This window comes from Laccaria bicolor, genomic scaffold (assembly GCF_000143565.1).
Source record: "Laccaria bicolor S238N-H82 LACBIscaffold_40 genomic scaffold, whole genome shotgun sequence".
NCBI lineage: Eukaryota > Fungi > Basidiomycota > Agaricomycetes > Agaricales > Hydnangiaceae > Laccaria > Laccaria bicolor.
The window spans coordinates 312,341-336,735 of record NW_001889911.1 but is presented as its reverse complement, the minus strand read 5'-3'; the positions used below and the strand labels follow the sequence as shown (position 1 = coordinate 336,735).

Here is a 24,395-nt window from a genome sequence, read left to right as displayed (position 1 = left end):
ATAAAATGTCAGATTTGAATCCAATGAGTGTTAGGAATTGTGTCGCTTTTTCTCTTCTTCTGCAGCTTCCATCATCAAGTCTGATCAAAAAGATCAGTATATTGTGCACATATCATCAGTTTAGCTGCTCACCTCCCCACATGGAGTTTTGCATCGAGTTCACAATATCTTGAGGGTCTTCTTCGGCCATGGATGAACGACTATAGCAGATTTTAGCTCTCTACTCCGTCACGTTAGCTGAACCAACTTACGCAGATCTGAAACTATCCGCAGAAAACATGCTATAATCGCTCGGTCGTCTGCTTCTTTGCAACCTCGACCCAGTTGGAATGTCCATGGAGAAGGAGACATCGTGGTGGCTGAGCCGAGGAACGGCACTGAAAGTTTGCGAGGGACTCTCAAAGGACGCACTTGCTATGTCCCTCGAAGAAAGCGGTGGTGTCTCGGGCATGTCCTCCACGACGATTGAGGGAATTTCTTGCCCGAGCCTCGCAGCCCGTTTTTGTTCTCTGTATTCCAAGAACTTTTTCCGCTCCGAGATCGCTTTTAGCAGGGATCGGACACGGTCGAGGTTCACAAGATCCGTCACCAGCTTGATTGTTTCGGTTCGAGCTACAAGATCTTCCAGGCTAAGCAAAACTATTAGACCTGTAACAAGCAAGTTATGACCAAGGCGCTTACACCAGGGCTTCAGCATCAACTATGAGTTTATGATGCGCCAACAATGTCAACATATTAGTGAATGATATCCCCAGACCCGGTTCGTGGGATATGGTTGCTTCATGGTAGAGCCGACAATAGATGGCCCTTCGCTTGCGAATCTCATTGTAATCAATGCCGTCTAAGATCTTTTCAACCTTGCTGAGATCAACGCCACTGACAACACGCGGTGACCATGCATCCTGGCCCAAGGGGTCTGTGCAAACAGAGAGGATGTTGCGGACACTGTACTCCGCGGGGTATACTCGAACTTCGAAAATCCCACTGAGTTTCTGGAACGACAGTCAGCACGTGGAAATTGAAAAAGATTGGACTACAACGTACCCCGAAAAAGGCGGTGAAGTTCTGACGCTCAAGATACCCAGTCTTCGGATTGGAGAGTTCAGCCCATACTTTCTTGAACGATCGCATCTGCTCTCTTGATATCGACTTGGCTCCGCTACCAGACGCTTGGAAGACATATGAGAAATTCTCGACCACAACACCTTGTATATTAGATTAGACTGATGTTCCCGGGTTCGCTCTTAAAACATACCGGTGAACATGTTCACAAAGATATACTGGAGGATTCAAACATGAGCACTAGAATGGGCAGAGTACGGGCAGCACAAACCATGCTTAGAAGGTTCCAGGCAATGAACAAAGCAAAGGCCCATGCTGTACTCCCGCAATCAGATTCGGCTTTTCTCTTGGATGAGTTGGTGCATCGAGGGTATGTTAAATCACTAAAATCGAGAATTAGGATCCAGTTCCAGTGCCAAACGCATGATTACTCACAAGTCATGCATGTATTGGTTCCAGCCTTCTCTGTGAGAGGGTGCAAAAACATTCGCGTTAATGGTAATAATTCCGATTAAGTATGAAAGACCGTACCCAGTACTTTGGAAAGCCAACATGACCAACGCAGATCCAAGAGATTCGTAATTGGCACTTCTGTTTTCGGCACTACCCCACTTTGTCAATCCGAACACCTCGACAAATAGAATCGCGAAGAAGATAAAAAGGATAAGCCATAGGCCAAGAAGGTTGATTATGACTGGCAAGCTCGCCCTGGCCTGAAAGTTAGCACAAAATGTCTTTAGGATAGTGGTCGCACATACACGGCAGTCTTGAAAAGCATATTAAGACTGTTGGTACGCTGCACCAGCTTGAAAGCAATGCTAACAAGGAATAGCTTTTGCAGTTGCTGTATGCCAAAACCGCTGCCTCGACTTCCTCCAAAACGAACGATAAGGGTTGTGATGAAGCTCCCAATAGATACCACAATGTCGAATAGGTTCCATCCATTGGCGCGAAAACTGCGCCAGCCCAGACCATACCAACGCACAACGACATCGAGAATGTAGATGGACATGAGACCGAGAAAGAAATCATCTAAAAGATAATCAGACGGAGAACTGCATTTCAAAGGTAGTGTTATCCATACTACGGAACTTGTCGGCAAACTCGTGAACTGTGAATGTTTGGGTCCTAAATGGCTTGATCAATCGAAAGAATAATCACGAAGACAGGCAGCATACATCAATGCAAGAATGTGCAATAAAAAGAGCAGTGTCATTGCCCGAGTCCACCAGCCGTGTTTATGGACAGCACGGTCGAAGCACCACGATCGGAATGGAGTTGTAGGTCGAACCTTTGGTCTTTTTGATGGTCGCTGTCGTCTAAATAGCTTTTGCAGGTCGATCCACTCACGCTGAGCATTTGTCAAAAATGCTGTTCCAGTTTTGGAGCTGAAGTTGTTGATGATGATACTGCGAATTTACAATGAGCAAGCATGTTCCGTAAAAGAAAAACCGAGGCGGCGAACCTAACGAAGAGGGTCAGAATGACGACTCCACCGAGAAGGTTATAGATGACGAAAAAGATAGCATTAGCCTGAGAAGCATTCGTTTGAGGTTGCTCATTTTTGCCTGTAATGCTCATCGCCACAGACATGACGTCAATCCACCCCTCCAAAGAGACAATCTCAAATAGGATAAGCAAGGATGCACGGAATGAGTCGAAGCTGAAGCTGGTTGATGGTGATGGATTATCCCAAACACGTGGAACGGGGAAGCCAAAAGAGTTGTTATCGACAATGGTGTTCGGATATTCGTTGATGCAGTCGGCCATACCAATTGCACCCCTGTCATTGCAGGTGTTCATCCTCCCAGCAAAGATGTTGAGTCCCCATACCGCGTAAGGAATCATGTACAGGATGGCAAGAACGGCAGCATCGAGAATTCGGACAGCGCCTGAGATGATGAGAGATTCAAAGGTGTTTCGCATGTGATCGATCAGAGTGATCAGACGAAGAGCTCGGAGCGCCTTCAAAGATCGAGTAATGCGAGTGAGACCGCCAATGAAAATGATGCCTGTAGTCACATTGACGATGATGCCAATCATGATAAGAAAGTCAATGAAGTTCCAAATACTCCGCAGGTAAGCGTTTGGGGTTATGAGGAACCCATCAGCAATAACCTTGATCATGAACTCCAGGAAGAGTACAAGGCCAAACACAGACTCAGCAACATCAAACCACGCCCCTCGAACCAAACCATGAGTCGCATAGTAATGGCGGCGGTAAAGTGGAGTAGCGACACTTTCAACGGCGATCCCACCAATGACGGTCAAGAGTATAGCCATTTGGAAGATGGGGAGCGCGATTGGAGAGTAAGGCTTGCCAAAAATGCGCTCGCGCTTTGGAGGTTGCACTACCTGCTGGCACAGCTGGCGGACCCAGTTCTTCTGCGATATAACCCCAAATACCTTGTCATATGTGGGGTGATTGCGGATAAAGTCGGCTCGCAAGGCTTTTCTCTCATAATATTCATCCTCAGCGTTTTCGCCCAGGCCGGCATCTGGATTCACGGACGCCAGAAGCTCACTGTGTAAAAGTCTCAAAAGCTGTCAAGGCCAAAAGTGAATGCACGCACAGGTGTCTCTCTATCTCCTCGTCATAGGGGTCCGCACTGGGTTCCTGCCTCGCGTGCCGTAGCGTAGCCATAGTACTGCCTGATTTCACCTCGCCTGCGAAGAGTTTCTGAAGGGCTGTGAGGGATTTGGAAGAGTAATGGCCTGGCTTGAAACGTTTGCTTAACACTGGGTTGTTTTTCTTTCATCCGACGATTAGATGTAGACATGTGAGGACATGATAAGAACTCACAACCACGGGGCGAGGTTCTCGTCTCTGAGCACCAAAGTCTTGAATTAATGCCTTCTGCATGGGCAGAACGAGGTTTGAGGGAAGGTTTTCCACCTTCACCGTTACAGGATTGGCTTTGACCCACCGATATGGGTTCAAACGACGAAGCCATGGGGACGAAGCTTGCTCTGCCTGATTCTGATTCAAATAATGCGTTGCCTGTTTTCCTTTCTTAGCCTCTTCTGCGACCTCAAAGTTCTCGTTGATCACGGCGATGAACATTTGTAGGACAATGACTATAATTTCATTGGTTTGATTTGCAATGATAGTGAATTGCTTCACACTTACAGTTGGCAAATATCATCCAGCCCGAGACGAAGATGATAACGATGGCCGTTTGGCGCAGCTGTATTTCCGCTTGAGCCGCCCCATACAAGACATCCGGCCAGTTTTCAGAAGAAAATACTTGATACATGGCCAAGAAAGCATTGAAAGCCTCTCCGAAATTGATAGTCGTGTTGTTACCAAAATCGCCGCGAAGAAGTTGCACGGCAACCAGGGCAGCGATATAGTTGATAAGGAAGAGGAACAAAGACATGTTAGCAAGACCATACATGTTTCCAAAAACGGCGAGCTGACGAAATTCAGTGAATTATTATTTGTAACGAAGAGTGTAACGTACCAAGAGTGGCCTCATGCGAGGCACCACCAATATGACTCGGTAGAATCTCGCCAGCTGAAAGATTGTAAACCAAGGATACAGTTCTGAATGTCGGATAGCCGGCAGTTGAATGATAGTTGATCCAATGGCGAGTATTGTATCCAGCCAGTTGTTTCCATGTTGGAAGAACGTCCTCCAGTGAGGTAGAGTGGCGAAAACTCGGAGTACAATCTCGATGTCGAATGCTATTGTAATGCCAAGTTCGCCATAGTATAGGGCAAGCTTTTGGCTTTCAGACATGTCGACGGTCTTGGAGGCTTGCAGGCCGAGGGATGCAAGAGCAAGGATCACCCAGCACCACTTGGTATATTCGTATATGACTTTCGCTGTATTTGGCCTTGTGGCAGCTTTGCGGCCGTTTTCACCTAACCAATCATCATCTTGTTTATCGAACTTGACAAGGCTATTAACGACATTGTGAGCGATCAGGAGGTAAGCTGATAATCAAGGGTTTCATACGGTGCAGCACCAAAAGCACTTTTGCTGGTTGTCGAGCGAATGGCAGCAAATGTGTGGGTAATGACAGCGACGAACAGGTTGATAAGCCAAAAATTAAGGACAATGATCGCAAGGATAAAAAAGAAACAAGAAACGAAGAATTCCGCGTCGATCATGGAGTACATCATCGGGGCCCACTAAAACCATGTAGATGAATTCTGTGTTCACGTATGAGTTCCAAAAACTTACCCCGTTGGCACTGGCGACAATGAGTACTTGAAGGGCGGCATAGTGAATAGCATCAAAACTTTCGATGTCGTGCTTGGGGTTCACTGTTTCCTGCATAAGATTTCAACAGAGACCTACGTCAGAATGAACCTTGTCCTACCTTGCAAAGCTGCCCAAGAGGGCAGATGTAACCTTTGGGTGTCGGGAACGTGTTGTTGCTTATATCTATATAACCAGTACGTTCGAAAGTAACAGGATCGATGTAACCTCCGCAAAATTGGTCTTGCAAGAGGATTTCAGCCTCACCAAGGGTGGGACTGAGTATGCAGCTGCGACGAAACGATCCGTTGAACGACTGAACGCCGATAATTCTGAGGGGGAGGATGGTTAGATACAAAATGGGGGGAAGAAGGGACTGCACGAACGAAAACAGCACCATAGCAAATAACACAAAGTAAGCCACACTTGTAAGGAGAGGACGAGCAGTTTTTAGTGAATGGAGAATCGTCTGCGAGGTCTGATAGGTAAAGTTCAAACAGATCAAGGATAGAGAACGCACCGTAGTACCCGATGTTATCGTAAGCAACCTAGCAGTCCTTATAACGCTCATGGCTCTAAAAATCCCAACGTGGTATGTTCCCTTCTCGATGCCGGCCATCGCCAAACCAAACATTATCCAGAAGCTGAGGATAGCAACAAAGTCGATTCGACTCCAGCTTTGTCGCAGGTAAGGCACGTTCCTCTGCGTCTTATCGTGTAAGTTTCCGATGCTGAAACTAAAAGGCAGAGAGATCGCATCAGGATCCCCGCTGACGGTTTCAGATTTCATTACACGAGACAGATATGTCGGTTCCGCAGGCTCACGAATTGTGGCATGCGCCCTGTGCGCGGCGTTTCTTACTCTACCCGTGACAGTATCGTTCCTTTGGAGTTGTGGGGTGGTGGTAGGTGAAGGGTGGTACTCTTGCATTGGGTAAGCAGAGGTGGGCACATGCGGAGCAATGACAAAGGGACGCATGAGGGCCCGTCGCAAATGGCTGATTCGTTGAGTGATAGAACGTCCTCGTGTTAGTGATGTTTGACGGCCTACGCCTGAGGTAGGTCCAGGATTTGGAGGGTATGGTTCGGATTGAAGGGAGTAGGGAGATGAGAAAAGGGAGAAGACGGATATCTCAGGATCGAAGAGAAAACCGGTAACGCAGATGCGGGCGATAGCTTCCAAACTAGGTGAAAAGTTTAGTATCAAATTGCATTATGAAAATAACCATGGACACGCACGTAAACACAACGAATAAAGCAAAAAGAGCATAGTCCTCCCATGTGTGAAAGTATCCTTGAATATGGGGAGGCAGAGTTGGCCCATTCGCCGTGGGCAAAGTTAGAGAAGGGAAAGCCTGTATAGTAAGCACGACAGCATTGAGTACAATAAGTAGAAGAATAACAGGTTCAGTCCATCTGAGTTGACACAATCAGAATTAAGAATCAAAGAGGAGCAGCGCACGCACGGATACACGAGAAAGTTAAACAACCAAAGGCGAACTTTGCTATCAGGGCCCAAAAAGCCCAACGTTCGGCCTCTGATAGGTAGCGACTTGGACAAATCAGGCCTGGAGGGTTCGTCGTCGTCGTCCACGGGCGCCCTCCTCGCCGTCTCTTCACCATCACCCAGCCGTATTTGTTCCGCCAACCCCGTCCCAGCAAGGTTGACCACGCGCAAGGACACCCGCCTCATGGTTTTTGACATGGACTTCATGGCTGTGCCAGTAAGTTTCAAGGGCGAAGGCGATAGGCTGTATCGCTTTGTGCGCCGTTTCGATCTTGAGGTAGCACCTTCGTGCTCTGGATCGCTACTGTACCCCTCCTCATTTTCCAGCGCGTCGTCACGCTGCATGTTCGCTGTTAGGTGGGCTTTATCGTCCTCTCGATGCTCGTCCTCCATGACATCCGCTTCTTGCTCAGTCCCCTCCCGACGGAAACCATGAATGAGCGACGCGGTTGAGGGACCAACATGCCTGTTGCTGTTGCTGTTGGAATATTCGTCCGAGTTGTATAAGTCACGATAGCGGCCAGCGTTATCGGCTGAGTACTGGTCCCTGCTGCTGTACGATGAGCGGTCATCTCCAGAGGTATAGAAAGGATCGTCGTTAGAAGGTAACATGGAATCTGGCTCCGCAACGAATCTTGCAGGTGCACTTTGAAGCGGAGGTTGGGCGTCACCGTGCGTATCAACTTCTCTGTTTCCCCAGCTCCTACGACGCGCTACGTGGCGGGTGCCGGTCGGATCAAGAGAAGGTGAAGAAGGTGCTGAAGGAAGTGTATTGGCAAAGCCAGTTCCGGTGAGGTCGACGGCAGAAGTAGCAGAAATTGGCCTGATCGGTGACGGTTGGTGAAGATAAATACCTTGATTTTCCATGGAATATGATACTTTTAGGCGACGGTGAAAGGGGTATACGTTCCTGACAGCGATGCACTGACGTGCGAGGAAGAACTCCGCCGCTGACTGTCGTCGTGAGTAGCGCTCAGGTCGAGTGATGTGGGAATTTACTAAAAATAACCTGCCAGCCTGGGCAAGGCTTTGCAAGGCTGGGCAACAGATGCAAACGACATCCTTAGCTTTCAAGCGCACAGTTCACAAAGTATTCCCGCCTCAATCAACTTTTATTATTGACCGACAATGAGAGACTAAGATACGCTGTATCAATGTGCCTCAACCCACCATACTACGTTTTCGGCCACGTAAACGGACTGCAAAGGACATCAGCGATGTGTTCAACGGAAAAGAAAAAAAGTCATCTACCATCATCAAGACGCCGACTAATAGCGTTCCACTCAGAGCCTAGTCGTGTTCCATACGCGGTGAGCACAGAAGCAAAAAGAGGCTCCGAATCTGGATGCGTAGAGGCAAAGGCCCGTTCAAGCACGTACAGGTCTACTGCCTTGTCCTCCACCAACGTTGATATATAGGAAAGCCCAAAATCAATCAAAACCTGTGCGAGATAATTTAGCCGGCAGACAGGGAAGCAAAAATAACTCACGAGCTCGGTCGTGGATTGATTAGGCTTTGGTAGTCGGAGCATCATATTGGAGGTCGTCAAATCGCCGTGAACTACATCAGCCAGATGTATTTTGGCAATTTCTATGCCAATGAGGCTCATCAATGTGTCTAGGGGCTCCGAGGTGAATGGAAACCAAGCTGCGAACACTGCAGAAGACATACCGACGGAAATACCGTATTCTGTCAAAGGTTTGTTATTTTCCTCTGAAACCTCGTCATCCTCCTCCTCCTCCTTCTCCTCTTCGTCCTCCGCACCTCCCGGGAGAAGGTTCCTGACACTTTTGCCATCGATCCACTCTATCCCCAAAATACCCTCGGAAGCGTCTACCATCCGCACCCCAGGAACGTTTACCCCGGACCTATGGCATCCAACATCGATCAGCACTCTTTGTCCACGAGGCGCCCAGGATGGTGGGCCATCAGTCATTGACTTACCTGAGACATTTTATCAGCGCCCTGGCCTCTCCCGCGACACGGGACCGAGTCAACAAAGCATCTAGTGATGGATGTCTGTACTGTTTCTTGAAACGATACTTCAGTAAAATGAAAGGTGCGTCTGGTGTCAAGGATCCTTTGTAGACTTTCTAAAGTCGGGTCGAATGAACCGCCGTAAGTCGAACACATCCATCAGATGATCATGGTAGACTTGCGGCTTCGGCTCCTTGGGATATCTGCGTTGAAGCCGCAATAAGATCTAAAGATGCGGAGGCCATCATCACCTCGTTAGTAGTTGCAAGCCGGTTGAGATGGTAGTCGAGGGCAAAAGTGTTTTGATTGCTTCTGTTAGGATCTAAAGTTGTTATCTCTCAGCTTGCCTTCGCTCCCTCACTCCAATGCAACTCCAACGTCTTTCTTAGCTTGAACCTCAACGTTTCAATCTCGGCCACAGATATGCCAGAACAGTGTAAGAGTTTCTCTGAATCCTAACGGGCGCGATCTAATATTTGATCTAGTGCCTTACGCCGCTGCAGTTAATGTCCCACTCATCAAGTCACCCAGTCTCAGAGTTCCCCAAAGAGTGCGTTCACATAGCCAAGTCTACGGTCGGATCAATTCAAGCTTACCTTCACAAAATCCAGGTTCAACTTCCACCCGACATACATCCCTTACCAGATTCAGTAACTCCATATGTGAGTGATACTTTCGTCCCACATGCCCTCAATAACTAACCTTCAACCAGTTCGTCTACCCCTTCACACTGGAACCCCATATAATCACACTCGAGTCCTCACGCCGAAGCACAATAGCCGCACACACTGCCCGCCGAGAAGAATATCTCCGGTCACGGGAAAGTGAGAAGGAGAGACGAAAGCGTGACGCATTGCGAAAGATCGCGCCTGGCTTCGAACCGAGCGGGAACGTTCTCGTGCCGACTAAAAGCGTTTCTAGCGGAGGGAACGAAGAGGGGAAAACACATGAACGAACGAGATCGGTTATGGATGATTTGGTGGATCAACTGGCAGCGCTTGACTCTGCCTCCACAGGGCCGTCTCAACATCCATCGTAAGTAGTGTCATCGGGTCCCATGGTCAATACCATGTTTTGGTATTGAAGGCTCTTGTAAGTTTTTGCTCTCCTTTTTGTGTGCTTGACTGTACTTACCGCCTTTGGAAGTTCCTCGACATGCCCGTGTTGATTGGGGCTCTATTTGGTTTACGGGAATACACCTCATCCTCTAGCAGTAACGGTCTATCGAAGTTCGAGAGGATGCTCGCGCCATGTCCGTCTCATCTTGCAGACGCCGACAAGGCGTTTTCAAGAGAGAAGCGATTTGCGTGCGCTTTTTCGGAGAAATGTCTGGAGGTCAATATTCAATACAGGCCCTCCAGATTCAACAGATTGAACTGCACGGGCTGTAGGCTTTTTTTCTCATGTAGATATACTCAGTAAACAACCTGCTCGAATTCTCGTAAATGCTTGACAAACTCTCAAAAATCAATTTCACAATCTCAGAAGCATGAACGCGTAAAACTACATTGTTTGTGCTTCAAGAAACTTGCATATGTGGCCAAACGACAAACGACAACTGTGTTGTTTTGTGTTGATCAAAGGCTACTAGCACTTTGTTTTCTAGCCTGAGGCTCTCCTGTAAAAGTTCTTGTGCCACGACAGATCTTTAGACCGATTTCCCGCGTGTTTTCGATCCGCGCGCGTCTCCCTGGGCTTTTCTTGTATTCCACCTCCGTGCGCGTTAGCAAAACTGAGCTGCACTCTTCATGTTATTCCCTCCTCAACGTCATGGCTTGTGCGAATGACGACGTCTTGCCTCAAATGAAAATGTGGTCAGCTTCTCCCCTAACAGGGAGCCGATCGACATCGAGCATGTGTACAAGTGGCAGCCACACGTCTAGACGGCTTATCATTTTCATTTCCTCAAAAAGCTCTCGGACCGTCAAGACAAGCTGACTATTTTGTTGCAAAGCCCCCGGAAACCCTCCTCTCTAACCCCTGGACACGCTAGCAAAAACTGGTGCGAGCTGTGGTCACCAAACTCCGACAGGGTGGACTCTTATCCTGGCACATACATCTCCTGAAGACAGTGCTGGTTGCGTGATCCCAGGACGCGTCCACGGATGGGCGAATAGGACCCTTGGTTGGAGTTTCTACCCTCAATATTTTACCATTGCCGCACCCTGGTTTGTATCTGTGGTGTGGGCGTGACGTAGATCCCGAACTGGCCCCTCTTCCTTTTTGCCCTTCCTCTCTCCCTTGTCATGGGTATGGGGAGTTGTACCACAACTATTCCCAGTTACTTCAAACGAGAACTGAATTCCTGGGGAGGTCCGTTGCACAGTTTCGTTTTGTCGGTAAATTCGGCACCCAAGACGACAGACAGCTCGACCGCGTTCTTCGTCATCGTCCAGATTACCCATCCTCCGATGACGTCCCCGCAATAGTTCAAGATCGGTACTGGAAATGGGAGGAGCTGGTGGACCTATACACACCGCCGTTCAGCGTGGTCTTCATGAGATGGAGGCATGGCTGACGATGATGCAATATTCGGGGGAACGAACGCAAACCACTTCCTCTGACCCCCCCTCCTCCTTTGAAAGAGAATAGCCGAATGGGTGTGTCGTTCAATGGAGCGCCCATTCGCAGAGCTGATCAATCCGATGGCCAATCCCTACTTGGGTGTTTTCTTCACATACAGCAGCAGGAAACCCTTCAGACCGATCTATTGTAACGGCGTGCATAGGGCAGAAGCAGATATGCCTTCTCGGCTCAGGTTTGCGTCATCGGCAGATGATGTGCATGTTTCTTGTGATCAGGAAACCGATAGGGTTAGAAATGGTCTAGCGTGTTCAATTGGATCAGCCGGGCCCACGTTGGACCCACGTCCCAACGCAGTGAGAAATCCATTCTCATGGCTCCTACCTCACGCTGGAGATCGCGTCGAAAGCACAAGCGATGTTGTTATGTCCGACATGTTCGATGCTTCCGTTCGCAACTTTGAGATAGTCCCTGAACTCCGCTGTTCCCCATACATCTACCTGATGTGTGGCGTAGAGCAGAGCATCACGTTGAGAGATTATCTCACTGCTATCTGTGATGAGTATCATAGATACTCGGGAATCCGGTCAATTTATCGGAACCCTCTTGCAGTTCGAGATTCCACTCATTCAGGATTTGTTGTGGAATTCGAAAGTTCGGTTCGATATGCCATTGTTGAGAAATTAACAAATCGTTGGCTAGCACCTCCCGCTGGCTTTCCTGATTTCCTTTGTCAACCCTTCAAAGATTCTTTGCCAAGTTCTCCGAACCGCAAGGTCTGGCCTTTTCATTGCGAGCAACCTCCGTCTCCAAAGGTCGCTTTCCCAAACCCGTCTGCGAAATGGACGAGCCTTGGCCATTCAGCACGCCATAACCCTGTTGGCACATTCCCCATCGTCAAACCAGTGACGGCCTATAGCTACGTCATCGCCGCATCCCGAATCCAGTACACTTTGCCATCGTTTGATTCGGTGTGGAAAGAAGAACCGGCACGGAGGCAAACAAGCTGCCCTCTTAAAGAAGTTCGCCAGAGTCACGATTAACTTTTATGACCTTATTGCGAAGATCTCCGATGAAGATTTCGCGAGTTGCACGCCTGAGCAACAGAGTTATATTTTGAAAAAGAAGGCTGAACTGGCGAAACATGCCGTTGTCGACAACGATTTACAAGGTCTGCAAATTACATCGCTAAAGGAGTGAAGTCATCTTCTTGCTCTCCGAGTGTGCCACCTGTTGATTTTTCGGATGATAGCCAATACTGCCTGGGCCGATATCTTGGGGAAAGAAAGGACACCACGATATCATGGAAGTGTGCTTTCTTATGGAGCAGCCTTGCTTCGATTTCGGTACAATCCTGGCCCGCGGCACGTCTTATTCGCATACTCATCACGATCAAACACTCCTGTAGATTCTGATTGTGATATCTTGGGGATAACTGGTATTATTTACCGAGGGACGCCTTCACTAGATTTGGCTTTTTGTTCACAATTCTCCGACTCAAAACGCGATTCAAGACACTACCCTCCAAATACAAAGCTCGAAGGCGAGAGAATATCGTGAAATCAAACACGATATGCCTCCCAGCTCTCCACCGATTGCCGTTCAGTTATCAATAGACGTCATGGGTCACACACTGCAATTTGCTGCACGGACTCATTACGGGGCGTTGATCCGATTCGGCCGCCAGGCTGGGGCCCGAAGGTGACTCTTTTCAAGTTGTGCGAGCGGCTAAGTTCATCGAAGCGGGATTTCTAAGTGGCAAGCGGGCGCTCCTTCAATAATCAGAAAATCTGTCAACCGCAGATAACGTGCGGATTTTAGAAGCCCAAAGTACCTAGATATTTACATTGACAAAGGCATGTTAATAATACGTGATAATCATCACATCGAGATTGCTCACCCCTTGTAGGGCGAGGCCTGCAAAAACGGAGATGTTGGCGCAAAAACTTGGAAATTTTCAAGATGAATACGACCCTACAGCTCAACGTCGTTGCCACTGTACGATGGCAGACTGCATGTTAGCTTACGTTGCGAATGGGAAAGGCACACGAAAAAGCCTAAACCTGTTGAAGGACACGCGCCTACACGCAATGCGATTATTTTGGTGAGGTATGACTCCGAGATGCGACATGCCGCATTCCCAGCCCTCTACGGTGGCGATTGAGCGCCTTCTTTAAGATAAGTTATCCCAGTCCGTGAGACGCGAACCTGGGAACCATTCTAATACCGCCCAAGATTCTTCTGACATCGAATGTCGGTAAATTCGTTGCATCAAAGACGCCGCAGCCCGGGCTGCCTGTCGGCATTGCTTATGACCATGATACATCAACTTGCCTGGCTTCGACGTTTATTCTCTACAAATTAAGCAGAGCCAGCACCACGAAATTCAAATCGTGTAGGGAGTAGCGATGCGTGCTCGAGGATATTCCGGAGGACCATCAAGCGGTTGCGCACATATCTCGGGTTTTTTCCTTGTAACCGTGACGGTTTCGAAAGACCATTTGGACATGATCTCGGGGTGCGACGTCCACCGATATTTATATGTGTTTGGCTCACCAGCCAACTGCAGGCCGGGTGTTGTCTGATTCGACTTAAAATCACCCAAGGGCAGGAAAAGCAGTGTGGCCATTGACGAAACAGTGATCTGCCGTTCCCTCTTCGTCTTTTAACTGGCCGTCCTGCGATTTTTCTCGTCATCCATCATGAATCCTGCCTATTACCGCGTACGATTGCTCTGTGATCTCTTTTGGACCCTGTTGCTTCCAGTGCTCGTGCTCTTTCTTGTCTTGTCTCAAAGACAATATCGACTGGGCGTCTTATCACTACCCGCCCATGTTGCTTTCATTTTTCTATGGGGAACAACTAGGAATTTATATCGCAGATCTATGCAGGAAAGGGAAGCTAGATTACTTGGCGCCAGACTGATACCCTGCGTTGTAGGGAAATGGCCTGGAAATATCGACGTCTTGCTCAATATGATAAGGGCGTTCAAATCTAGTTATGTCTTGGATGTCTACCTTCAACTCTTCGAGGAATATCAATGCACTACCATAAACACAAGGATATTGTGGTCTGACGCTGTACGTATCGCGTATATGCTCTCGCGCCTTCGGGAATTTTGCGCTCTATGGCACTTTTTTATCCGCGAAAAAGGTTCTTTTTCGAAGCTGATGATTATCATACAGATTATTTCAATGGACCAGGAACATGCCAAATTTGTCTTAGCAACTGGTTTCCAACGCTTTTGGAGAGGACCCGCTCAAAAAGAACGAATGTTTGTTGCTTCTCTATAGATTCAAACCTTCGACCCTCTTCTGACGGTAAAGTTACAGGGAGACGCTACTCGGTGAAGGTATATTCAATAGAGATGACGATGTGGGTCAATTAGCATATCGAGTTGATAGCCAATGAACTCTTCTTAACAGGTTTGGAAAACGGTCAGTTTTACACTCCCTCTAAGTTCGGCACCTACAACACACTCTCGGAATGTAGCATCGCGCCACAGCGCGTCCATTTTTTGCACGCGAACGCATTCTGGATTTCGAGATTTTTGAACAATACTGTTCCCGCACGTTATCCATTATTTCCTCTCTATCATCAGGAGATCAGCCTTGTGAGGTGCAAGACCTGTACGCTCGCTTTACACTTGACGCGGCGTCCGAGTTTCTTTTTGGGAAAAACTTGAACACGCTTTCTGCGTCGCTCCCGGTTCCTGGATGCACCACGATGGGCCCAAAAGGGTCGGCCACCAAGGACGCATGGGGCTCGTTTGCACAGGCGTTTGAGATGGCACAACAAAACGTCACCAACCGGGGACGGATCGGGTACCTGTGGCCCCTGTTTGAATTTTTCAGCGACAAGAATGAGCGGCATGTTAAGGTAATCCACCAATGGCTAGACCCTCTTGTTCAACAGGCATTGGAAGCAAAGAGGCGAGCAGATTCGGCCGGTGTAATGAGCCCCATCGCGGAAAAGACGTTTTTACAGCATCTGGCTGATACTACAAACGGTGAAGAGCTTTGATTCGCTGTTTATAATTTCCGATGCTAACGGGAAATAATATAAATAGACTCTGTCGCAATTCGGGATCAGTTGTTGAGCATGTTGCTCGCATCTCGGGATACAGTCGGTTTCTTCTCAGAGCTCTGCTACGGTCATTGATTGATAAATCTGCAGACGGCAGGTGTATTGACGTACCTAACCTACTTCATGGCCATCCACCCCGACGTGACGGCCAAATTACGCGCAGAGGTCCTGGATCATTGTGGTTCCACAAAATCCGGAACGTTTGAGAATTTTAGAAACATGAAATATAGTACGATTCCTCATCACGTCAATAGCCCACCCACCTAACGCTTTGAAAATCCAGTGCGTGCAGTGATAAACGAAACGCTCCGTCTTTTTCCCCCAGTCCCCTTGAATGTCCGCGAAACGCGCTCATCTCCATGCGTTTTTCCACCTTCCGATCCTTCATACCCACAACCGGACTCGCGGCCTTTATACATGCCAGCAAAAACGCCAATTGTGTACCTCCCCCTGCTGACACAACGTAACCCCGCGCTATGGGGCGACGATGCCGATGCCTTCGACCCGGAGCGCTGGATACAACCTGAGCGTATCACCAAATTCACAGCGAACCCTGCGATGTTTTCGCCGTTTAGCGCTGGGCCGAGAATTGTGAGTTTCGCCTGTATCGTTCCTAGGACGTTTGTCAACAACTCACTTTTGCAGTGCCTTGGCCAAAATTACGCGTACAATCAGATGTCGTATTTTCTCGTTCGGCTGCTACAGAAGTTTGACCGCTTTACCCTCGCGCAGGAGTTCCAACCCGAGGGATCGTTGCCGCCAATCGAATGGAAAGACCGTAGTGGAAGGCAGCGGTTTGAAAAGGTATGGCCAAGCGCTGCCCTGACACTATATATTAAGGTACATAGTACTGTGCAATCTTGAGTTGCTTCGTCTAACTTGATGTTTTAGGGCGGAATGTGGGTCCGGTTTCATAAAGCAACCTCGCCTTAATGTAGTCGTAACCCTTACTATGTGCGTAGAGTTTACTAGTGGACGGTCGAAGGCGTTAGTATTCCATCAGCGATTAAGGGATGTAAGGCAAGATGGCCGAGCGGTTAAGGCGTGTGACTCAAGCGTAGCTTACCTGCATTCGCGGGTTCTCATCATCGTATGATGGCGTGGGTTCAAGTCCCACTCTTGTCAAAGTTTTTCTACCTTTTTGCACACACCATTCCAATGTGAAAGAATATTGCTCATAGAAAATGTATGTTTCATTAAAAAAATATGCATATTTGAGTGAGCTAGTCATTTTTTTCACAAAAGTGTAACACTCAGTGGTGGTGTACCATTCAAGCACTAGGATTTTGACTGGGACCGGAAAGAATGGAAAGTGGATGATCTAACGCTTAACAAGAACATGTAGGTCTAGTTCGCTGACAGACACCAAAAATAACAATTTCAGTATCGATCATGACAAGAACACTTCCCATCCTTCATAACATGCATCCTTGACCTGTCCCAATGATGGATCGAAATGGATTCAAAGATGGTAATCTGCTTCGAGGCCTCATGACAGGCATCACATATCCGAAGGTTCTTCCGTAGGGTGATTTGTCTCATGCCCTGTGTGACAGCATATGCAAGCGCGAGTTTCTCGCTGTGCTGGCACCGGATGGACTCATCACTGATGCCACATAACCCCAACCAGCGAGTCCATTCCTTGAGCTTCTGCTCTATAGCACGTCTGGCAGGTACGAGCGCAGGCGGGACCTCCCGGACATAGAACACATGTGTTTCGCCGTTGTCCATCGTTAGCGTGACCGCACCCCGCTCTTTCATGAGTCCCTTCCTCAGCCTCTCCTGTTGCATGCGGAGAGCAGCCATGGTGTCACCACAGGCATTGTAGATGTCAGACATGAGGACGTATGCCGACGCACGGTGTTCAGGGGAGCCTAGCCTCTGAATAGCTACGAATGCGGTCTGCGCGACTGGAAGGTTTTTGAAACGACGACAGGGACCGAGCACCGTCATCCACATCACGTCATCCTCTCCAACCTTTTGACGCTTGGGGTGGTCGATGATTGCGAGAGCAGATGTAAAGTCCCCACTGCGCGCGTAGCCGTCCACGAGAGCAGTGTATGACTGTATGCTTGCAATAGGAGTTTGGGATTCGTGCATTTCTACTTGCTCCAACAAGGCGTGGGCTGCATCGACGTTGCCGGAGTGGGAGAAGGCGGTGAGCGCCGCAGTCACCATGTGCGAATTGAGGGAAGCGGGTGGAATGTCCTTGAGTAGTTCTAGCGTCTCGCCGTCGGCACCATGCATAGCAAGTACTGACAACATGCTTCCAGTCACAACTGGAAGGTGAGCAAGACCCATCTTCTTAGCTTCCTGCCAGACCTGATGCGCGACCTCTTTATTGCCCGCTCGGCCGCATAAAAGCAGATATTGAGCCACGACATAGCACAACTCCTGATCTCCGTGCCTAACGTGCCGTCGTGGTGCAGCCCACTGCCATACTCGGTCCGCCAAGTCAAAGTTGTGACGTACATGGCACACTTTAAGCAGCACACCGATGGTGCGCGGGTCAAGTTCAGTTGAACAAGGTTGCTAGAGCAGCTCATGCACGAGTCGAGCCTCTTCTTCACTTGAGTCGATGCCACTATGAAGGACGCGGGCGTAGTCCGTGGTGATCAGGGGAGTATTTCGAGCCACGAGGAGGCGAAAGGCGTTGAGCGCCACTGTACGATTCTTGTGCCTTGATGCGTTTCCAAGTACTGCCCTCAGGACCCCTTCCCGGACGTAAGGGATGTCCTTGGGGGAGATGCTTGCGAGGAGGGTGCCCGCCAATTTTGGGTCGTCGACAGAGGGACCAGCACTGACGTGGGCGGCTGCCGATAGCAATTGCCAGGGGATAGTGCCTTCAAATCTGCGGGCGGCCTCGTTAACGATGTCTCGTACCTCTCGCGAGTTCTTTGCCACGCGCAAGAGGGAGGTTAGAAACCCGCCGCCCATAATCCCGTCCCGGCTTTCGGCTTGAGTAGTCCGTTCCGTGGAGTGCCAGTATGGATGCGACCAACCCGGGAAAGGCTTTTTGACCTGCAGTGACGCGCAACGGCGAGAGCGATGTGCATTTTATGCACTATTTGTTTCCGCTGACCGAAATCTGAGTAAGGAGGGGTAAGCAGGGATCAACTTCCAGGATCATGTTCAAACCAAGGATAAGTTTGACCGACGAAAGATAATCTTTTCATTGGGGTCAAGCACAGGCTGAGTAAGCGCGGACAATAATCTCAGCATGTGACCTTACGCGTCGAACCACGTGTGGATGTGAAGAATTGCAAAAGAATTGAGGAAAATCGTTGTAGAAGCATATGGAACGTTCGTCCTAATGATAGATTCTGAGGCGCAGAGTGACATCTTCACCACCTGAGCTGATAACAGGTCCCTTCGTCAACCCTTCGTACAACTTACTGCGAGAAAGTGTGGTCGCTGGGCTTCCGAATCTTCCCCCCTGGTATTAGCTCTAGGTTGCGTTGAAGGCAGCACCACTTGCGCTGTCCGGGTCGCGAATTAAGAACCAGATTTTCAAGTGTTCAAGACTGGAAAACTAGAATCCGCAATGAGCGGTTTACTTACACTCGTAAATAACAGGATATGCGTCTTCATTCTTTCGGGCTTTTTCTCCAAGTCATAGCTAAAGAAGCTTCAAACAATGCATCCCCGACTCTAAGGAGGGTTCTGTCAAACGCGAACGACTCTCTACTGAATTGAATTTGAATAGCTCCAATTGCGATTGCTAGAAAATTCTATCGGATCTTGAAAAGTGTCTACTTATGGGAATACTGTGTTGTCGGATCTCAAAACGTTACCTGAGTTTTCCGGACGAATCCATGATCTTCGTTCGGAGTCAAAAAAGTCAAGAGATGTGTCTGAGATTGGAAGTAGAGTTTGAGCGAAGGTTCTGGTCTGCCTTCGCGTAGCTATGTAGATTGGAAACGATGTAGGCAAATCGGATGCCATGGCACTCGCGTAGCCAAAGACGAGACTGTCCTCGTCGTGGAAGTCGTGGTCTGCTGCAAGGTTTACGTAGGATGCTAGAACTGACACTATTCGATTGTCGTTATATGATTGTACATCGGACCTATTGTTTGCCATACGAAGAGCCAAAAAAAACGAATTCTGAAGCAGACGCCATCCCAGGCCACGATATCACTTGGAGATGGCGTAGGCTGCGAGTCGCGACTATCGACGTTGGTAGAGAATAACGTCGTCGTAGCTATCTATCATTGAACATGATTATCGCCCACTAAAAAAAAAGAAAAGAAGAGTCGGGGACCGGGCGGGCTCGCCCGCCGCTAAAGCATGAAGTATCCAATCGCCGTAGTAACAAAAAGGTTGACAAGAGTGGGACTTGAACCCACGCCATCATACGATGATGAGAACCCGCGAATGCAGGTAAGCTACGCTTGAGTCACACGCCTTAACCGCTCGGCCATCTTGCCTTGTGTATCGTAGCGTGAAAGGATTTTACAGGTTAAGGGAGGGCAAAAGGGGGATTGGATTTTGAGCTGGGATGTGTTGTGTTTATGGTATCAATAAGGAATGGAGCGGAGACGGTTGGGGAAGATGAATATGAGTGTTGCATTTAGACTTTGGATGTGTTGCGTTTACGGATATCGATTGGCGGTTTATGAGGGATATCAATAAGAAATGGAATCAGAAAGGGTTGGAAGAGGAGATGAGCGTGAGTATGTGCAGGTGAAAAATATGTTAGTGTCCTTCAATCCTTCAATTGGCCAATATTAGTAGGATCCATAGCAATCATAACATGTTGTCGCGTTGCTGGCAGAAGGAATCCGCATCAACAACTCGGTGTAAGGTCAATTTGAGGATGACTTACTTCTGGATATTTTCAAAACAACAATTACGACACAACGTGCGTCCACATCCAGGTCCGCACCCAAACAAATCCAGGTCTGAGGAACTGTGATGTCCGGTGGCCCGTTCATAGCGGCGATCTGCTCCATCCGAATCATCATCGTTGTCAGCCACCTTCCGCCTTTTGCCAGCGACGGTGTTATTATTAGTCACGTGTGGCCAGGAACTGCCACTGGAAGTGGTGATAAGATTAGTGTTGACACTGTGAAGTGATAGTGCCGAGCGGCGCGGTGAGGCGTGTGGTGATGGTGAAGGCGAGGGGGACCAGGAGAGGTGAGGCGTGGGCGGCAGGGAAGGGGCGCAGGCGGTACATACGCGGGAGCATATGGCGCATGTTGTCGACGAGCAACTGTAAAGATGGCTCAAAAAATCTTGTTGAGGTGGAGATAAGTAGGGTACCCACCGAGCGCAATGTAAAAGGTTCCCCTGGAGCGCGTTTAGGGCCCGGTGGCACGACGTGCAAACGGGGATACCATTGGCGGGCTTTGCAGTTACATTTGTGTTGTTGCTTGCTGCGAGAACCTTTCCTGGAGGAGGCTGCATCGTCGTGGGTGGGGGCGTCGCCGAACCAGTTAATCGACGGCGCTTGTGGGGTGGCTTGGTCGCTGCCATCACTGGTGGTACCAGTGTAAGTAAAGAAAGTGATGGGGCAAATTATAAAGGGATTTCTTACATGGACTGGACGTCGTCCTCATGTTCTGGTCAAAAGCGTGAACAGTGGGCATGCGCCAAGGTCACGAGGTCGCCAGGGCCTCCTTTGACTCAGCCCGAGCGCACACTCGATGCCAGGGAACAATATCAAAGATCGGATTGTCATTAATGCGTTGTGTGGTCGTATTGTGCAAGGTGAGTACATTGTACACAGACATCAACAACGCTGTTGGAAACGCCGCCTTGCAGGCTTGCACTGTTGTAAAAAGTACAACAACTCGGTTATTGTTTTGTATAAGTTGTGCGACAGTGCCGGTGGCTTATGCTGTGGTGTAGGATACTGCGCATTGGCTGATGATCGATGATGAGTGAAGCAGGGTCACGTAATCAGACTTTGTACCAAACTTGGACCGATCACGCAAATCTGCCCACCAAGCTTTCCTTCCGGCCATGCAGCACTTTGGCAAAGCAGCCCTCCGAGTCACCAAGAACTATACAAAAGGTTACTCAGACACGCAATCCAAAGTTCGAGATGCAACATCAAACGACCCATGGGGCCCATCAGGAACTCAGATGAACGATATCGCACAAATGACTTATAACCAGTCAGGAGTCTCCTAATCGTTGCACACCAACTGCTAACATCTACGCTCGACTACAGGAATGATTTCATTGAGATTATGGAGATGCTCGATAAGCGACTCAACGATAAGGGGAAGAATTGGCGACATGTCTTCAAGGTATATCTCTCATATGTGCCACACTTTAATTTTACTTAATGCCACACAGAGCTTAACTGTCCTCGATTACTGCCTCCACCAAGGCTCGGAGAACGTCGTTATTTATTTCCGCGACAACATCTACATTATCAAGACCCTAAAGGAGTTCCAGTACATCGACGAGGATGGCAAAGACCAAGGCGCCAATGTCCGACAAAAGGCAAAGGACATCACCAATCTCCTGCAGGACGAAGGTAGACTAAGGGAAGAACGCCGATCCCGGGCGTCCATGCGGGATCGGATGATTCGCGGTGGAAGCACGGGCGATGACGAGGACGAGGACGAGAACAATGCGCGCCGTAGAAGTGGGGCCAATGGACTTACTGGAAAGCGGCCCAATCGGGATGAAGACGAACTAAAGAAGGCCATTGAGGAGAGTAAGAAGTCTTTAGCTCAGGAGAGGAGGGATGCGGAGGAAAGAGATTTCCAGCATGCGCTCAAGTTGAGTGAGGAGGAGGAAGCGAGGAGAAAACAAGATGTGGACAGCTCAAATGCTTCTTCCCTCTTTGACGATGCGCAGCAGCTGTGCGTTTTCTGTGTCTTCTCGTTCTGGTGATTGAAGCCTGATGCCGTTTGTCTGAGCAGCCCCTCACCAGCCTCCAACAATCCGTTCCCCTTCGTCGACCCCACGCCGTACGCTACCGGCCTCCAACCACAGTTTACCGCCGTTCAACCCCAGTTCACGTCGGTCCAGCCACAATTCACGTCGTTCAATCCCTATCAGCAGCAGGCGGAACAAGAAGCTGCGCAGGTCCTCATCACTCTTTCTTGCCTATTGATTCGTGTCTTCTAACCACAACCACAGGCGGAGTTCATGCGTCAACAGCAATTGTTCTTGCTCCAGCAACAACAAGCCCAACAACAGCAACAGCAGCAAGAGGAGATGATGCGTCAACAGCAGCTCTATCAGATGCAGCAGCAGCAGCAACAGCAACAGCAACTTCAGAACCAGAGCTTGTTCGCCCCTTCTCAGCCACTGACAGCTCAACCCACTGGGTTTGGGTCCGTTGCTCCTTCCTCATCTCCCCTCTCTTACCAAAATCTCATGCGATCTACCCCAGGTCAAATAATCCATTCGCGCCTTCCCCCGTTCCATCCGCATTCAACCCATCCCCAAGACCTACCCAACAACAAGGCCCAAGCCCCTCATTCAACCTCCCAGGAACGTACGAGACGCACTCTCCCTCCCGCGTCTCATCCTTGTCTTCCTCCCCTGTGCCCACGCAAAATCAGAACCAGAACCAGAACCGGCCGATCCAGGTTAAGACGAAGAAAGAGCTGGGAGAGAATGAGGCGCATTTGGCTGCGTTGTTCGCTAATCGGGACGATGGGCAGGATACGTTTGGGAATATCGGTTCTTTGAGGTGCGTTTACTTCCTCGGGGTAGAGTGAGACTGACGTTGGTTTGGTGGTGTAGGTACGGATACACTGATGCTGGGAGGCAGATTGTGTCGCAGAGGACGGGGGCTAGTCCGCATAACCCTTTTGCCCAGCAGCAGCAGCAACAGGCTGTTAATCCGGAACGGCCGTTTTTTGATATCTAGGCCTAGGTGGTTGTGGGAAACTGTGGTCTTTTAGTGTTTGTTGGTTGGTATATTGTCCGGTTTTTTCTTTCTTTCTCTTCTGTCTTTTACGCTTCTTACTCAATGATAGTACACTTCCTATCTCCATCTCCATCTCTATCTCTGTCTCCACCCCCTGTGTTTCTACTTTCCTCTTCCCCCTTCTAATTCCAGAGTCTGCACGATTATCACTACTATATGCATTGATGCCTGATGACCTCACGTTCCTTTTTTTTTTCCAATTTAAATTCCTTTCCTCTCATGCTCTTTTGACGTGTTGAGATTCTGTTCATACCAGCTAGCTCCTGACTGAAGGTGGAAACAAACACGATGAAGTACAACCTAGATATTGTGCTACCCACTGGCATTTTAAATAATTGTCATTCTTTCTCGCCTTCGTTTGCCTTGGCCATCTGGAATCTGGATTGCAGCTTCAAATTTCATTGGACTGATTACCGCCATCTAACAGCCTAGTCAGGCTCCAGTTATACGCACCTCATACATGGGAATCGAGGACGATACGGACAGGCTTGCCACAAGTTTCTTGTAAGCATCTGCACTTTGAATCTGTATTTCTGCAAAACTGTTCACCGGTCGAGGGACGCAATGACCAGACGAGCAACGGCACTAAAACTTGCCATTCTAGTCAAAACTTGGGGAAAGAAAGATGTGTTTCATCAACACTGTGATCCAGGCCAAGCCTTATATCATTACAAATCGACTATCATTTGTAATACTAAGGTCTGTACAAGAGACTAAGCCAGACGTACCACAGTCATCTGCAGTCATCTTCGTCTCACTTCAGGATTCTGCACTGCTGCGAATCCGTACTTGTCCTACCGACCATCGTCTGTCAGACTTCCTGGCTTGTTGGCTTGTTGAACTTGTTTAGCTCATGATACTAATCAGATTTTCAGCGCCCACTGGACATGTCGGATCAGTAGTGGCGATGTCATCCTCGAGCCCTATCTCCGAACTCCCGTTGGTTTCTAAGGTCACGGCACCCAACCAATCTCTTATGTGTCAGATCTCAAGGAGTCTCAAGGCCAACATTCTTCCTGGTTCTCGAATTGTGCGATTCGCTTCTACTTCGGAGACACAGCTATTTCGTATCTAATCGCCATACAACTCCCGAGTTTCAAACCTACTTTTCACGGAGGCACATCAGAAGAACAGA

The 24,395-nt window shown here is 48.9% G+C and overlaps 7 protein-coding genes across 7 annotated transcripts; 4 read left to right on the top strand and 3 right to left on the bottom strand.

Moving 5' to 3' along the window:
* Positions 1 to 247: 247 nt before the first annotated feature.
* Positions 248 to 6,963, bottom strand: LACBIDRAFT_239127 (uncharacterized protein; the record flags this gene model as incomplete). The annotated part of the gene is made up of 22 exons (XM_001886801.1): positions 248 to 629; positions 733 to 992; positions 1,045 to 1,205; positions 1,256 to 1,280; positions 1,334 to 1,445; positions 1,498 to 1,527; positions 1,594 to 1,770; positions 1,821 to 2,145; positions 2,230 to 2,471; positions 2,528 to 3,598; positions 3,636 to 3,801; positions 3,898 to 4,140; positions 4,193 to 4,478; positions 4,527 to 4,968; positions 5,025 to 5,200; positions 5,253 to 5,335; positions 5,382 to 5,602; positions 5,657 to 5,739; positions 5,791 to 6,192; positions 6,397 to 6,454; positions 6,510 to 6,686; positions 6,737 to 6,963. 22 exons carry the CDS (start codon positions 6,961 to 6,963, stop codon positions 248 to 250), a joined length of 5,349 nt encoding a protein of 1,782 aa, XP_001886836.1.
* A 975-nt stretch (positions 6,964 to 7,938) lies between these two features.
* Positions 7,939 to 8,828, bottom strand: LACBIDRAFT_253889 (uncharacterized protein; the record flags this gene model as incomplete). Its single annotated transcript, XM_001886800.1, has 5 exons — positions 7,939 to 7,976; positions 8,029 to 8,218; positions 8,267 to 8,433; positions 8,542 to 8,645; positions 8,722 to 8,828. Coding segments are annotated over 5 exons (606 nt in total), but the record flags the coding sequence as incomplete, so codon positions are not given.
* A 349-nt stretch (positions 8,829 to 9,177) lies between these two features.
* LACBIDRAFT_309507 (uncharacterized protein) lies at positions 9,178 to 9,793 on the top strand (the record flags this gene model as incomplete). Its single annotated transcript, XM_001886876.1, has 4 exons — positions 9,178 to 9,190; positions 9,240 to 9,304; positions 9,366 to 9,416; positions 9,467 to 9,793. 4 exons carry the CDS (start codon positions 9,178 to 9,180, stop codon positions 9,791 to 9,793), a joined length of 456 nt encoding a protein of 151 aa, XP_001886911.1.
* Positions 9,794 to 11,711: 1,918 nt separating this feature from the next.
* LACBIDRAFT_332359 (uncharacterized protein) lies at positions 11,712 to 12,477 on the top strand (the record flags this gene model as incomplete). Its single annotated transcript, XM_001886875.1, has 2 exons — positions 11,712 to 12,248; positions 12,343 to 12,477. 2 exons carry the CDS (start codon positions 11,712 to 11,714, stop codon positions 12,475 to 12,477), a joined length of 672 nt encoding a protein of 223 aa, XP_001886910.1.
* Positions 12,478 to 13,979: 1,502 nt separating this feature from the next.
* On the top strand, positions 13,980 to 16,296 carry LACBIDRAFT_393891 (cytochrome P450 monooxygenase CYP63; the record flags this gene model as incomplete). Its single annotated transcript, XM_001886874.1, has 10 exons — positions 13,980 to 14,357; positions 14,463 to 14,551; positions 14,610 to 14,652; positions 14,703 to 14,714; positions 14,770 to 15,286; positions 15,347 to 15,402; positions 15,454 to 15,592; positions 15,647 to 15,954; positions 16,009 to 16,203; positions 16,255 to 16,296. 10 exons carry the CDS (start codon positions 13,980 to 13,982, stop codon positions 16,294 to 16,296), a joined length of 1,779 nt encoding a protein of 592 aa, XP_001886909.1.
* Positions 16,297 to 16,743: 447 nt separating this feature from the next.
* On the bottom strand, positions 16,744 to 20,978 carry LACBIDRAFT_295434 (uncharacterized protein; the record flags this gene model as incomplete). Its single annotated transcript, XM_001886799.1, has 10 exons — positions 20,900 to 20,978; positions 20,630 to 20,840; positions 20,189 to 20,575; positions 19,720 to 19,789; positions 19,430 to 19,568; positions 19,158 to 19,394; positions 18,925 to 18,963; positions 18,446 to 18,531; positions 17,934 to 18,384; positions 16,744 to 17,843 (listed from the first exon to the last, which is right to left on the bottom strand). Exons 1-10 carry the CDS (start codon positions 20,949 to 20,951, stop codon positions 16,744 to 16,746), a joined length of 2,772 nt encoding a protein of 923 aa, XP_001886834.1. The 5' UTR covers positions 20,952 to 20,978.
* Positions 20,979 to 21,327: 349 nt separating this feature from the next.
* Positions 21,328 to 23,608, top strand: LACBIDRAFT_399533 (epsin domain-containing protein; the record flags this gene model as incomplete). Its single annotated transcript, XM_001886873.1, has 7 exons — positions 21,328 to 21,482; positions 21,539 to 21,617; positions 21,667 to 22,181; positions 22,242 to 22,407; positions 22,462 to 22,658; positions 22,718 to 23,020; positions 23,074 to 23,608. 7 exons carry the CDS (start codon positions 21,328 to 21,330, stop codon positions 23,198 to 23,200), a joined length of 1,542 nt encoding a protein of 513 aa, XP_001886908.1. The 3' UTR covers positions 23,201 to 23,608.
* Positions 23,609 to 24,395: the final 787 nt, after the last annotated feature.